The 15,541-nt window shown below is 42.9% G+C and overlaps 1 protein-coding gene across 1 annotated transcript; it reads right to left on the bottom strand.

Moving 5' to 3' along the window:
- Positions 1 to 5,878: 5,878 nt before the first annotated feature.
- On the bottom strand, positions 5,879 to 14,779 carry RPUSD2 (RNA pseudouridine synthase domain containing 2). Its single transcript, XM_037501744.2, has 3 exons — positions 14,091 to 14,779; positions 12,277 to 12,573; positions 5,879 to 11,136 (listed from the first exon to the last, which is right to left on the bottom strand). The coding sequence occupies exons 1-3, from the start codon at positions 14,736 to 14,738 to the stop codon at positions 10,402 to 10,404; spliced, it is 1,680 nt and encodes a 559-aa protein (XP_037357641.1). The 5' UTR covers positions 14,739 to 14,779; the 3' UTR covers positions 5,879 to 10,401.
- Positions 14,780 to 15,541: the final 762 nt, after the last annotated feature.

Below are 15,541 nucleotides of genomic sequence, written 5' to 3'. Positions count from 1 at the left end.
TCCCCTGGTGGCGCAGTGGTTGAGCGCTAGGTTGTGAAGCTGCCTGTAGCCTCTTAACCTGTATCCTGTGCTTTGTGTCTTCTGCTGAGACAACTTTGGACAGCAGGCATAAAACAACCAACTATACCTTTCATTCTCATCATATCAAGGAGGAGCTATGCTCCACATTTCCAAGTTTTAATTTAAATTTCTAGAATGAGGGGCCTTCCTGGTGGTGTAGGAGTTAAAGGAGCTAACCCACATATGGTACAACGAACCTCTCGTGTCTTTCCCGCGGCTTCCCTCAGCAGTGTGTTTTGGTAGATCTGCTGTTCTGCTCCCCACTCTGTCTCTGGTGAATCCTCTTACCTCCTGACCTCTGGCCCACACCCCAGTTCTGGTATGCATAAATAAATGAATCTTGGGCCTCCCTGGTGGTGCAAGGGGTTAAGCACCGAACTATGAAGTGATCCACAGCCTCTGCAGCATGAGTTGCTGCGGATAGCTTCATAGGTTGCATCTTAACCCCTTGCACCACCAGGGAGGCCTCAAATAAATAAATCTTAAAAAAAAATAAAATAAAAAATTACCTTTCAGTTCCAATTACTGGGGCCTGCACTGAGGCACAGACCAGTAAGCAAGCCAACATGACTGTGGCCTGGAGTTGGGTTTGTCATAAACCTGTGACCCCGCAGAGACCATTTGAGAAATCTTGTTTTGACCAGGAGCTGAAAGCTGATGGGCTAGTATGGGTTCCAGAGCAAATGTGAGCTTTTGAGGGTCAAATTTACTAGGCCAAAGATTCTTAAGGCTGTCTGCAAGCCACTGATGCAGGATGAGAAAAACTCTCAGCATGTTTGAAAGCACTGCCCTACTGCAGTGACTTTTCCATATCAGGATGCTGGATGAGGACAAGATGAAGCTGGATTACATCTTGGGCCTGAAGATCTAGGATTTCTTGGAGAGGAAGACCCAGGTCTTCAAAGTGGACTTGACCAACTCCAACCACCATACCTGTGCTGATCCAGGAGCGCCAGGGCAAGTGGTGAACTTTCCATCCTTCATTGTCCACCTGAACTCCCAGAACCATATGCACTTCTCTATCTACTCTCTATGTGGGGGAAAATGCCTGTGTCAGTGATAAGGAGGAGGAAGTCCTATACTGAGCTGGTGGAGTATCTGTCTAGTTTTCCAGTCAGATAGTAAAACAGCTCAACACTTAGGGGGAAAATTTGAAATAGCTCCTTGACCATGGTCTTTTGGTACTCACTGAAAGGGTACTTCAATCATATAAGATAGCAAGGTATAACTTAGCAAGTAATAAAGGAAGCCTTTAGTTTAGCCTGTGATGTAGGATTTGACTTTTTTTTACTTAAAAAACAGAAATTTATTCACAGTTCTGGGTACTAGAAGTCTAGATCAAGGTGTCAACAGTATTAGCTCCTAAGAGCTATGAGAATGAATCTGATCATCACCTCTTTCCTGCTTCTTTGGCATTCCTTGGCTTGTAAAATTCTTAATCCTTACGATTCTGCCTTAGTTTTGTTTCTGGAAGATTTAGCATTTAGTATGAGATATAAAACTCTTCTTTTTAAGTTCTTAACTTCAATATTTACAATGTTAGAAAGAAATGTTAGAAATGTTAAGAAAAAAGAACCAGAGAAACTGCACCATTATCATTTACTTGAATTACTGAAATATTTCTAATACCCCTGTGTCTAGATGCTGTGGTAAATGAAGTGTTAGAAAATGCAAGGCATGGGGCTCTCTCTGTGTTGGAGAACATGTCAGATCTGGAATACCAAAGCCATAACAGCTTTTAGATCCCTCAGTCATTTTCTGGTAAAGAAGAAGTATTTGAATGTGCTGAGGCATATTACTCTCTTGCAAATTATTACATATTGCTAATCATTATAATCTCCAAAATACCAGACATATGGTGTTCTCTTCTATCCCTTGTGAAAAGTAACCTGTGGTGTAGGCACTTGAGAGTGGTACCCACCAAATGGAGGTTACAGTCTTCATGAATTGTGCAGTGGGTGACTAAAAGAGGACCGTCACTATTTCAGAGCTAAACAAAGGTTAAAAAAAGGAGAGAGATATTTTAACATATTTTTAAAAAATTATCTTGATATTCTATATACAATATATACATATGTAATATATTATGTACAGTTTAAAAAATTAATAATAAAATCAATGCCATGGATATATGATCCAGCTTAAGAAACAGAACATTATCAACACCTTTGATGCTAATCTTATGTGCCCAGTCCCAGCTGGCATCGTCACACTGATGAACTTTGTGTTAGTCATTCTTGCTTTTCTGACCACATATGCATGTGCATATCCTAAAAATGTTATCTTACCTGCTTCTGAATTTTATATAAATGGAATCATATTCTATTTATTCATCTGTGCATTCTTTTAAGATTTATTTTATTTGTGCACACAAGAGAGTTGGAGCGTAGGCCAGAGATGTAGGAGGTGAGAGGATTCACCAGAGAGTGTGGGGAGCAGAACAGGGAGATCCACCAAAACACACTGGTGAGGAGAGCAGTGGGCGAGACAGGAGAGGTCTGCTGCACCATGTGGGCAGCTCCCTGGCCGGGGATCAAAGTCGTGCTGCAGTGGCTACGGACAGCTTCATAGGTTGCATCTGAACCCCTTGTGCCATCAGGGAGGCCCTCATCTGTGCATTCTTTCATGCAAGTTTCATTTATATAATTCATTCATTTTTACTGCTGCTAAGTATCCAAACTTTGATATACAATTAGTTACTCGTTTTCTTATGGATGACTATTTTGCTTGTCTCCAATTTTTTGCTATTACTAGAATGCTGCTGTGAATGTTCTTAAACTTGTCTCCTTGGGTACATATGTTAAGTGTTATTGTTGTTAGAGGTGGAATCATTGGTTATGCACATGTTCAACTTTACCAGGTAATTCTTAACTGTTCTGATGCGATTAATAGCTGATGAAAATGTTGCAGTTTGCAAACATGGACGAGCTTCAAATGATACTACACTGGATCCTGGCCAAAAGGCAGAGAAACAATACAAACTTCAAATGAAAGGAAGAGAGTATACAGGACTTCTGAAGGGCAGCAAACAACAGTAGACTAATAGTTTACCACGTGCAAAGCAAGTCTCTAAGCAGGAGTGCCTTAGGGATGGTATCTCCAACTGCAGGAAACTCACCCACCCTAAACGTGGTCACTTTCCTTAGGCCACTCGGCTCCTATCTTTGGTTTTCAATAACCTTATTGTCTAGAAAAACCGCAGTCCTCAAGACCAGTGAGCCAAAGGCCAAAGTGGGTCTGAAGTGAACTCATTTTTTCTAAAGACTAAAGACCTTGGATTCAAGATTGGTCCAAGCAAACTAGAATGACCTAGAGCTAATCTGTAGAGAAATGCAGAAACCCATGGAGCCAAGCCACAGCAGGAACTAAAGCCAACACTGAAAATGCTGCTTCAGTCACTACATTCAGCGCCCTCTTCCTCTTAAACTACATACCACTGGGAATGTAAATTAGTATCATTTTTTTGAAAGGTAGGTTGGCATTACCAATCAGTACTTAAACTATTGCCTTCATATTACACCAAAAATTTGTTCCACAGAAACACTGGTTCAAGTGTGAAAGGATATAAGGATGTGCACTACGGTGGGTAATAAAGGAAAACTGCAAATATGTAAAATACCACCATCAGGGAATGGATTAAATTACAGTGTGGTCATACAATGCAGCTATAAAAAAATATGTTCTAGAGAAAATTAGGTTGCAGAACAATTTGTATGGTATGATCCCATTTTTATTTAAAAAGTACATGTAGATTTACATACCTATGAATAGAAAACAGGAAAGAGACCATTTAATTATTAATAGTGGTTACTTCCAGTATAGGAATAAGGAGAGGGCGGCTATAGTAAGAATTACATTTTTTAAAAGGATACCATTTTACAAAGGGAAAACACACATTCAGGTATAGCCAACTGCTAACTATTGGAAAGATCAACTGGTTTAACCTGAGCCCGTGAAGGGCAATATCTTTTTCACAGGTGTTGTATAAAAATCCTAGCACCTAGCTCACAAAACACAATTTAAAAATTCACATGCACAGGGCTTCCCCTGGTGGCGCAGTGGTTGAGCATTGGGCTGCGAAGCTGCCCGCAGCCTCTGCAGCGCCAGTTCGATCCCCGGCCCCCAGCAAGGGTGCCACATGGAGCGACAGACCTCTCCTGCTGCACCCGCTGCTCCCCTCAGCAGTGTATTTCGTCAGTCTGCCTGTTCTGTTCCCCGCTCTGGCTCTGGTGAATTCTCTCACTCTCCTGCGCTTCTGACTGTACCCAGTGCTTGTATAAATAAATAAATAAATCTTTAAAAAAAAAAAAAAATTCACACGCACAAACAAAACTATTCAGCTAATAAATTCAGCAAAGTTGCAACAAAATAGTTGTAATTCTATACACTCACCATGAATAGTGCAAACATGAAATTGAGAAAACAATTCCACTTAAATTAGCATTGAAAAGAATCGAAAAACCTAGGAATAAATTATCCAAGCAGGTACAAGACTTGTGTGCTAGAAATGACAAAGTCTTGCCAAAAGAAATTAAGGAAGACCTAGAAAATTGGAAAGATCCCTTTTTCATGGTTTAGAAGACTTACTACTGTTAAAATGTTAATACTACCATGGTAGCAGATGACACTGCTTCAGCAGCATGAAAAGCCGAGACAGGCGTTGTTGACATGTAGAGCACACACTTCATTTAAAATCAGCTCCAAGTAATTGTCTTTTTTAAAAAAGCCAAAAATTCAGACTTTTCTGAAGTCTTCTGATTTGTAAATATTTAAAGTGTTTTAAAACACTGTGTGAGGAGTGTTTTCGGTCTGTCTGCCTGTTCTGCTCCCTGCTCTATCTCTGGTGAATTCTCTCGCCCTCCCGCGCCTCTGGCCTATACCCCAGTTCTTGTATAAATAAATCTTAAAAAAAAAAAAAAACCAAAAACAGTCTCTCAGCCTTAGCGACATCTTCCCGGAAGCCTCCGCGCCATGAGAGCCAAGTGGAGGAAGAAGCAAATGCGCAGGCTGAAGGGCAAAAGAAGAAAGATGAGGCAGAGGTCCAAGTAAACTAGTAACAACCATGAAGCCACAGAAGCAGAAATAAGGAAAGCCGGAGGCCAGGGACGCTGGTACAAATTGTTGGACTGCATGCTACTGTCTGGAACTTTGTCTCAGTGAATCTAGAACATCCATCACCATCTGATCGCTGCAAACACCTTTGAGAGACCCACCTTGCTCATACCAAAACCAGTCCCTTTTGGTCTTTTGCCCTGGACCTGTGACATTCTGGACTAGTTCTGTTCTCAGTTGGCTGAATGCAATATGCGTACAATAAATCATCCCTTCTGCTGTCTCGGCTGAAGAAAAAAATAAAAAAACAAAAACAAAACAAAAAAAATGTTAATACTACCTAAAAGCGATCTACAGATTCAATGCAATCCCTATCATACAAGAATTGGGGTTTAGGCAAGACATGCCAGGTGTGAGAGGATTCACCAGAGACAGAGTGGGAAGCAGAACAGGCAGATCTACTGAGATACACTGCTGAGGGGAGCAGCTGGTGAGACAGGAGAGGTCTGCTGCACTATGTGGGTGAGATCCCTGGCCAGGGATGGAACTCAATCCTCAGTGGCTGAGGATAGCTTGATAGTGCTGAGACTTTAACCCCTGCAGCACAAGAGAGGCCCTAAGGAGCTAGTATAAAAAAACATATAAGGCGGGCCTCCCTAGTGGGGCAAGAGGGTTAAGCAGCACTATGAAGCTAGCTGCAGCCACTGCAGCACGAGTTCAATCTCCTGCCAGGGAGCTCACTACATGGTACAGCAGACCTCTCCTGTCTCACCCGCTGAGTTCTTGTATGCATAAATAAATAAAATCTTTAAAAAAAATTTTTAACTTAAAAATATAAGGAATTTCTTCAACTCTATAGCAAAAACCAATGACCCAATTTAAAAATGAGTAAAGGAATTGAATAGACATTTTCCAAAAACATACAAATGGCCAAAAGCTAAATGAAAAGATGCTCATTAATCATGAGAGAAATGCAGATTAAACCACAATGAGGCACCTCTTCAACCCATTTTGATGGCAACTATAAAAACATAGATAACAAGGGCCTCCCCAGTGATGCAGAGGTTGAGCGCTGGGTTGCGAAGATGCCCGCAGCCTCTGCAGCACTGGTTCAATCCCCAGCTGCCGGGCAAGGGTCCCACATGGCGCGCGGACCTCTCCTGCTGCCCGCTGCTCCCCTCAGCAGTGTACTTCATCTGTCTGCCTGTTCTGTTCCCTGCTCTGGCTCTGGTGAATTCTCTCACCCTCCCCCCGCCAGGGAGCTACCCACACATCACAGCAGACCTCTCCTGTCTCGCCTGCTGCTCCCCTCAGCAGTGTACTTAGGTCAATCTGCCTGTTCTGTTCCCCACTCTGTCTCTGGTGGATCCTCTCACTCCCTGCACCTCTGGCCTGTCCCCCAGCTCTTGTGTCCATAAATAAATAAATCTTTAAAAAAAAAGGTATTACCTTTTCATATAATTATTTTGAGCTGAAGGCAATTAAGCAGCAAACCCAGAAAAAACTCCCCCTTGTCTGTCTGAAAGCAAGACAAAAATTCTCCTTTTATTGAAGAGAGACACTTAGCCTAGAGACATCAAAGGATCTGCAAACAAACCTTACGCTCTCAGGCTGAGCCCGTGTATTTACTTCCCCAGTCTGCTGCCTGCTCCTCTTTGCCCTATCATTTCTCTAGGAATTTTTTTTTTTTTTGAAAACGCTATGTAAGTTGGAATTCTAAGGTACCATTTTGAATTAAGTGTGGTTTAGGTTTATCCTGTGCGATGGTGCATACTTGTGTTAATGAACCTTTTCTCATTAATCTGCCTTTTTATTAGCATCTCAGCTAAATTTCAAGATGAAGATAAACCTTTGCCTTCTCTGTGCTACATAATACAAAACTGACTATTTAGCCAAAGAATCCAAAATCAGGATGTTGAAGAGATATTTGCACTCCCAAGTCACGGCTATCATATCACAACAGCCAAGATGTGAAAACCAAAATGTCCATTGCTAAATGAATGGATAAAGAAAGCATGGCACATACATACAGAATGCAATTTCAAAAAATGGAGTCTTGCCATATGCAATAAAGTGGATGAAACTTGAGGACATTATGTTAAAGCAAATAAGCCAGTCACATGACAAGTATCACATGATTCCACTCATATATGAGGTACTGGGATTCATAGTAGAAACATGCATTTGATAGTTCTCCCCTCCCCCCATTTCTAGGCACAGAGCTCTTAAAACCCCTGGAATTTCCTAAAAGTGATAAAGGTCTTTTGGTATTCATAAAATTCCCTTTCAGTAACACCTGAGTTTATGGTAAGAACTTTTGGAAAATCTTTAAAGACAGGATTGGTTGCCAGGAAAATCAACTCAGTGATTAAAAAGAGTTAGAACTTAGAGTTAGAACTTAGAATTAGAACTTTCAGCCCCCCAATTACCAAATGATTTAATCAACTATGCCTAAGAAATAAAGCCTCCGGGCCTCCCTGGTGGCACAAGGGGTTAAGTCACAGCACTATGAAGCTATCTGCAGCCACTGCAGCCTCTGCAGCACTGCACTGAGTTTAATGCCCCAGCTGGCCAGGGAGTTAACTCACATGGCACAATAGAACTCTCTTATATCTCCCACTGCTCCCCTCAGCAGCGTATTTTCAGTCAGTCCACCAGTTCTGCTCCCCACTGTCTCTGGTGAATCCTCTCACCCCCTGCACCTCTGGCCTGTACCCCAGTTCTTGTATGCATAAATAAATAAATCTTAAAAAAAAATAAAGCCTCCATAAAAATCCTAAATGACTAGGTTCAGAGAACATTCCAGTTGGTATACAAAAATCATTCATGTGCCTAATTCCATGGGTCAGAAGCTCTGTGCTCAGGATCCATCCAGACTTTGCCCTATGTACTTTTTCATTTGGCTGTTCTTTTTTCTTACCCTTTTCTTACCCTTTCGATACCCTTCATAAAAAACCAGTAATCTAGTAAACTGTTTTCCTGTGTTTTTGTCAGACATTTTAGTAAATGATTGGATCCACAGAAAAGGTTGTGGGAACCTCTGACTTATAGCTGGTTGATCAGAAGCACAGCTGACAACCTGCACTTGGAATTGGCATCTGAAGGAGGAGGGGGGCCTTGTGGGACTGAGTCCTTAACTTGTAAGTTCTGATCCAATTTTCTGGTAGTGTCAAAATTGAGTTAAATTGTAGGACACCAGTGTCAGAGAATTGCTTAGTGTGGGGAAACCCCAACACATTTAAAGTATAGAATATTCTGTGAGGGTAAGAAAATGAGTTTTTCTTTTCAGGTATCTAAAATAGCTAATAACATAGAAGTATATAGAGTAGACTGGTGATGCCAGGAATTGGGGTAGCGGTGGAGGGCAATGGGGAAATGCTATTCTTCATTTCTACAACATGATTAACTTCTAGAGATCTGCTGTAGAAAATTGTGCCTATAATGAACACTACTGTATACTACACATAAAATTTTGTTAAGAGTTAGATCTCATGTTAAGTGCTTTTATCACATACAAAAAATAAAATTTTTGTGAATCAGAGAACACTACCAATAAAGTGAAAAGACAACCTACAAAATAAAAGAGAATATTTGCAAATCATATAAGGGTCTTGTATCCAGAATATATAAACTTTTATAACTTGACAAGACAATCTAATTTTAAAATGGACATAACATTTGAATACACATTTCTCCAAGGAAATACAAATCACTAACAAGTACATGGTAAGATAGTGTTATTAATCATCAAGGAAATGCAATTCAAAATCACAAAACTGTACTCCTACTAGGATAATTATATTCAAAACAATGGAAACTAGGACCTCCCTTTGGCGCAAAGGATGAAGATGCAACCTATGAAGCTATCTGCAGCCACTGCAGCATGAGTTCGATCCCCGGCCAGGGAGTTACCCATACAGCGCAGCAGACCTCTCCTGACTGGCCCGCTGCTCCCCTCAGCAGTGTATTTCAGTCAATCTGCCTGTTCTGTTTTCTACTGTCTCCAGTGAATCCTCTCATTCGTTTCCCACCCTGCACCTCTGGCCCACACCCCAGCTCCTATATGCATAAATAAATAAATTTTTAAAAAAATAAAAAAATAAATAAAACAATGGAAATTAACCAGTGTTAGTGAGGATGTGGATAAATTGGAACCTATAATCAGGGATGGTGGGAATATAAACTGAGAACAGCTTGGTGATTTCTCAAAAGGTAAGCATAGAATTACTTTATGACCCAGCAATTCCACTCTTTGGTATATACTTGAAAAAATTAAAACACATACTCAAACAAAAACTGGTACACTAATGTTCAGGGCGGCACCATTTCCAAAAGCCTAAATAGGCAATTGTCCATGAACTAGTGAATGGATATACAAAATGTGTAATAGTACACTTATATGAGAGAATACTATTCAACCATAAAACAGGAATGAAGTGGAACGTCATTGAATGAAGTGGAACACCTCCTGGTGGTGCAGGGGTTAAAGATAGCACTGTTGGGCTGCTGCCAGCCACTGCAGCACAGAGTTTGATTCCCTCGATTCCCGGCCAGCTAGGGAGAGACCACATGGTGCAGCGGACCTCTCCTGCTTCGACCTGTTGCTCCCCTCAGCAGTGTGTTTCAGTGGAACTGCCTGTTCTGGTCTCCCACTCTGTCTCTGGTGAATCCTCTCGCCCCCCGCACCTCTGGACTGTACCTGGTTCTTATATGCATAAATAAATAAATCTTTGAAAAAAAAAAAGGAATGAAGTAGTTACACATGCTGTAAATTGATCAATAGGACAAACCCTGAAAACATTATGTTAAGTGAAAGCAGACACAAAAGGTCACATATTATGATTCCATTTATATGAAATGTCCAGATAAGTCCACAGAGACAGTAAATAGATTGGTTACCAGGGGCTGGGAGCGAGGGAAAATGGAGAGTGACTGTTTAATGGATATGAGTTTTCTTTCGGGTGATGAAAATGTTTGAAATTCAGTAAGAGGTGGTGGTTACACCACTCTGTGAATGCACTAAATGTATACATTTTAGAAAAAAAAAAAAGGAAAGAAAAAAGAAACAAGCAGTAAGAAGCCCAAATGACAGAAAAAAATTATATATTTATAAACCAAAAAGTCCCTAAGCTCTAGCTGGAGGGAGAGGAAGAAAGGAGCTATCAAGTATGAGCGGGTCTATTTGGAGCCCAACCTTTCTCCTGTGGAAACCCTGAGTACCAGTCCATGTGGTCAGCTCCTATGCCAAGGCCCATCCCTGTTTCATGGAAGAAGCACTCTCTCCACTCTTCAGTCTTCTTGCCAGTCATCCTGTGCCCAGGCAGGCATGGGTGAAAAATACTCAAAGCCCGGCCCTTTATAGCGCAGGGCATGCAAGAACATCACCAGATCCTGGGGCAAGGGGTCCTGTCGCAGCAGCCGGCACTCTGAACAGAGGGGGTCTGTCTCTTGATTTGCAACATTGGTTTCAGCTGTCTTCCCTGGTGCCAAAGTCACTGTGTCTAGATTCTGAGGAGCTGCCTCAACTGCTCCGTCCATCTTCTGGGCAAATGCAGCCAACCCTTCGAGGTGGTCCTTGCCCAGCTCTGAGGAGGGAGCCGCAGAGTCTGTGAGTCCTGATGACAGGTCACCCTCACAGAGATCTAGCACATCAAGGTTCTGTTTAGCCTGGTGCTCTGCTACCAGGTCCCGCAGCAGTTCCTCATCTGTCTTGGGAATGTGCCCGCCCTGGCCTCGGGAGGGGCCCCAGGCAGCTGAGTTATAGATGGGGTCATTGAGGATGGGGTGGCCCAGGAACTGGAGGTGGACTCGGATCTGGTGGGTGCGGCCCGTGAGTGGCCGGCATCGCACCACACTGGAGTGGCCATTGTAGCTCAGTCTCTGGAACACTGTCTCACAGGGCTTGCCCCGGGCATCTACGCGGCATACGCCTACCTTATAAGACACCACCAAAATGGGTTCCTTGCAGGTCACTTCCTCCGAGGGGAACTCCCCTTCTACCCGGCACACGTACTCTTTTTCCAGCTACACAGCAGGCAAGTGGGAGAAAACACAAAGTCTAAATTTATAAAGCCAAGACTCTGCAGTGATGAGAAATGTACCAGTGTCAGACAGAAGAGGATTCAAACCCCAGTGCCAGCACTTGGCAGCTGCATGATCCTGGGTCCATTATCTAGCCTTGTTAAAATCCATTAACTTATCTAGAAAATGTGAGATTAGAAAAGCACTTATCAAATGTTGGAAGCTCATACAAACTTTGAGAGGAAAATGAAAGTTATCTGCTTCATTATGTATTATATAATGAAATGGCAAAGACTATGGCAATAGTCTTTATTATTAACCCATAATATATGTTATGAAGAAATATAATTCTTAATGTTCCTAATGTTTTAAAGAGTATTAAATAATAATTAACTTAAAAAAAAAAGAAAAAGAAAAGCATTTACCTCCTAAGGCTGTTAGAAGGATTGTAAATTAGGCTCTTAATGTATTTGGTACTTAACTTGGTATACAGCAAGCATGCAATAAACAGATCTAGACTTAAAATCACTACCACTTAACTTTTCCACCCAAGTCTATTCCAATTTCACCTAGAATCTTTTCCACCAATTAGATTCTTTGCACAATCTAAAACGTCTTGATTAGGGACCTTCCTGGTGGCGCAGGGGTTAAAGTCTCAGCACCATCAGGCTATGGCCAGCCACTGCAGCATGAGTTTGATCCCGGCCAGGGAGCTAAACCACATGGCACAGCAGACCTCTCCTGTCTCACCTACTACTCCCCTCAGCAGTGATTTCAGTAGATCTCCCTGTTCTGCCCCCCACTCTGTCTCTGGTGAATCCTCTCACCCCCCGCACCTCTTGCCTATACCCCAGTTTTTGTACGCATAAATAAATTTTTAAAAACATCTTGCTTAATCAGCATTTTAAAACTTCAAAAAAGCAAACCACTAAGAGAGGCAGTAAATGCCACCTCTAAAGATCTTTTGAAACCTGAGATAATAAACCTGCCTTTGGTACTTTAGATTTGACCTTCCTGGAGGTAAGAAGGTTGGCCAGATAAACATGAAGGCTCATTATAGATCTAGAACTCACTGGTGCCCTTTTGACACAAAATATTCGTGAGCCCAGAAAGTGGCCTGCAGGAGATAAATGCATGGTTCACCTGCCGGTCCCGAACTTGCTCATGAATTCTCTCTGAGACTGCTGCAGTCTTGGCAAACATGAGCACGCCCGAGGTGAGGCGATCCAGCCGATGCAATGGGTGCAGTTCCTTGAGATGGTGCTCTTTGCCCAGGATGAAGATGACCGTATTGTGCCGGAATCGGCCACAGGGGTGGACAGGAATGGAAGAAGGCTTATCTACAACCACCATGTCTTCATTTTCATCTAGTACGCGAATAGGTTCTGCTGTGACTGGTGGCTCATGCCTGTGCACTGTGTTCCGCAAGAAGTCATTGTCCTGTCAATGAAAGAGGAAGCCAGTCAGTCCAGAAGCCAGCAACCTGTTTTGGTCAACTTCACACACACTTCCTGTTTCTTATTGATCTGGAAGACTGGTCACAGTATATCCGTAAGTATAAAAAAGTAGTGTGCATAGTATGTTCTCATTTTGTAAAAATACAGCAAGACACACAGGCAAAGAACAAGCATGAAAAGTACTAGGATATACCCCAAATGTTAATGGCGATGTCTCTGGGTGGCAGGATTATGGATGTTTTTGGGTTTGCTTATTTGTATTTTTTCTACAATAAACTTATATTTAAACAGTATATTTTTCTAAAATGGAGGGAAAGAGCCTCCCTGGTGGCCCAGGGGTTAAAGTCTCAGGCATATCATGCTATCACCTGCTAAATGCCATTAGTTCAATCCCTGGACACGAAGCTAACACACATGGCGCAGCAGACCTCTCCTGTCTTGCCAGTGCCCCCCTCAGCAGTGCATTTCAGTAGATCCACCTGTTCTGCTCCCCACTGTCTCTGGTAAATCCTCTCACCACTCTCCTCACCTCTGGCCTACACCCAGTTCTTGTATGCATAAATTAATAAATAAATCATTTAAAAATAAAATAAAATTGAGGGAAAAACCTTCACAAATCACTTAGAATTTGAACTAATAGTACAGAGATCTGGATTCTAGTCCTGGATTTGCCACAAACTCACTGCATGCTCTTGGGTAAGTCACTTAACTATTCTGGGCCTCAATTTCCTTATCTGTAAAATGTGAGGGTTAGTCCAGACTTGTGCCTCTCAAAATTAAGATGAGAGAAGAGAATCAAACCACCATTCCTGAAATGTTGAAATTGCCTTGTCACCCCTCACAATTGTGATGAGCCAATGTTACTGACAGTGGCGTCTGGTACTTTTTAGCTGTGATGGAATTTTAAAGGGTCAAAACAGTGTGCTAGACAATTCTAGTATCACTGACATCTCACAATTCTATCATATCAGTCTCTATCATAAATAATTTAAGTAACATTTGTTAGAAAATTGGTTTTGGTGGTGGCACTGTTGCCTTACCTGGTGGCTTTGTTAGTTTTCTCACAGGTAAAATGTTGTGGAAATACCTATCTCACAGGTTGTCGTTAGAATTAAATGTTCAAGTGTATAAAATGCTTTCCTCTGTGCCCAGCTCACAGTAAGAAGACGTGATAGCCTCTATTATTATTATTTGCACAGAGATCTATAATGCAAATTAGAAAGTGATCAGTGGTAGTGCTACATGATCGGTGGAGGTGAAAATTCCGACTTGTTTCTTGTTAACAAGGAAGCCGTCTTGATAAAGGGGATAAAAGGACTTAGTATTGAAGCACAGAAGCTGTATACTGTCAAAAACGGGGGCGGGTCTAAAAGACAGGAGCTCCGTTTCCGAATTACCTCGTTTTTACTCCAGTACCTGTGCCCTTCCAACTCTGGAGGACCCCTGTCCCCCCTCCCCCCCTTTCCTCGATTGTTTCCAGCTAGCCCCTCAGGACTCCACCTTGAGCACAATGCTGAGGTCCTGTACTGGCTCTTCGTTGAGGTGCAGGCGCCCAGCTCGGACCGCGGCCTCGTAGTAGGCAAGGGGCTGGGCTCGGAACTCAGTGCTGAAGACGTGCAGCAAGCTGTAGCCCACCCAGCGGCCTTTGCAGTAGGTTCGGAAGTCAAAGTAATAGGGTCGCACTTTGCGCAGACCTCCCTCGAAGTAGTAGCTGGTCTCTGAAAAGTGCTCATCGCCAAAGCTCACCCCAGCTCGCCGCTTCTTCGGGGGCGGCACTACGCGCTCCCCGGCTGCGCCCCGCCTCTTCTTCCGCTTGCTAGGGCCCACAGCTGCAGCCGGGGCCTGCTCCCCGCTCCCTGGGGCCTGCTCCCCGCTCCCTGAGACCTGCTTCCCATTCCCTGGGGCCGGCTCCACTCCCTGGCCCGCCTGCTCTGGGCTGCCAGGGGGCTGTGCAGCCCTCGGATCGCCACGCGTGTCTCCGTTTTGCTGAGCCGGAACCTTCAGCTCGCTCGCTGCCTGGGTCTCAGTCGAGAGTGTTTCAGCCATCGGGCCCCTAAGAACACCCCAAGTGCTAGCAAAGTGCTGGCGCCGGAGGTTGAGGAACCCTCGCTCAAGAACTGGGAGCCAGCAGCGGACGCCCGACCACATAACCAACCACGCGGGCGGCGCGCCAGGGTCGCGACCTGAGGACGTCACTCCTCGCCAGCCAATCAACAAGGCCCGGAATCCAGACTGGGACAGCGACGGGAGGAAGTGCGGGAGTGAATTGAAAGAGATGAATTAAAAGAGCTGAGTTGCAAAAACGGACAATTATAAATCAGAGACATGCTGCAGGGGAGGAGGAGGGAGAGGGATCAGAGGGAGGGAGGGGAGGGAGGGAGGAGCACAGGGGACTGAGGTGATGGTGCACAGGTGCATTGGGGAAGGAAACTCTATGGGGACTACACCTGAGGGGGTGGGGAAGCAAATATTGTTTAAAAGTGAACAATGATGTAAAAATTTTAAAAATTAATATAAAAATAACAATTTAAAAAGTAGAAACTTAAAAATTAAAAAAACTGAAAAAGAAATGTGTTGTGTCGATAAATAAGCTATTAGAGAAAATAACAAAAAAAATTTAAATTTATTAAAAGGAAATAAAATTTAAAACAAGCTACATTTCAAGAATCAAGAGCCACATAATGCTAGGGCTACCTCATTGGATTGCTCAGATACAGAATATTTCTATCATCACAGAAAGTTCTATTGGCCAGAGGTGTTTTAATCAATTCATTTTACTGCCTAAAATGGCTAGAATGAGTTCCGTTTGAGCTCAGAACCCCAACTAATCACTAGGATGAATATTTAAGTCTTTAAGTACAATGGAAAATCATCATATTTCTTGGTACATGTGTGAATGTGTGATCTCCATCCCAAAAGGATCACTCTGGTACAATATGGAGAAGGGACAG

This window comes from Talpa occidentalis, unplaced genomic scaffold, assembly GCF_014898055.3.
Source record: "Talpa occidentalis isolate TD23 unplaced genomic scaffold, MPIMG_talOcc4v2.1 talOcc4.11, whole genome shotgun sequence".
Lineage (NCBI taxonomy): Eukaryota > Metazoa > Chordata > Mammalia > Eulipotyphla > Talpidae > Talpa > Talpa occidentalis.
This window is presented reverse-complemented; position numbering and strand designations above follow the sequence as displayed.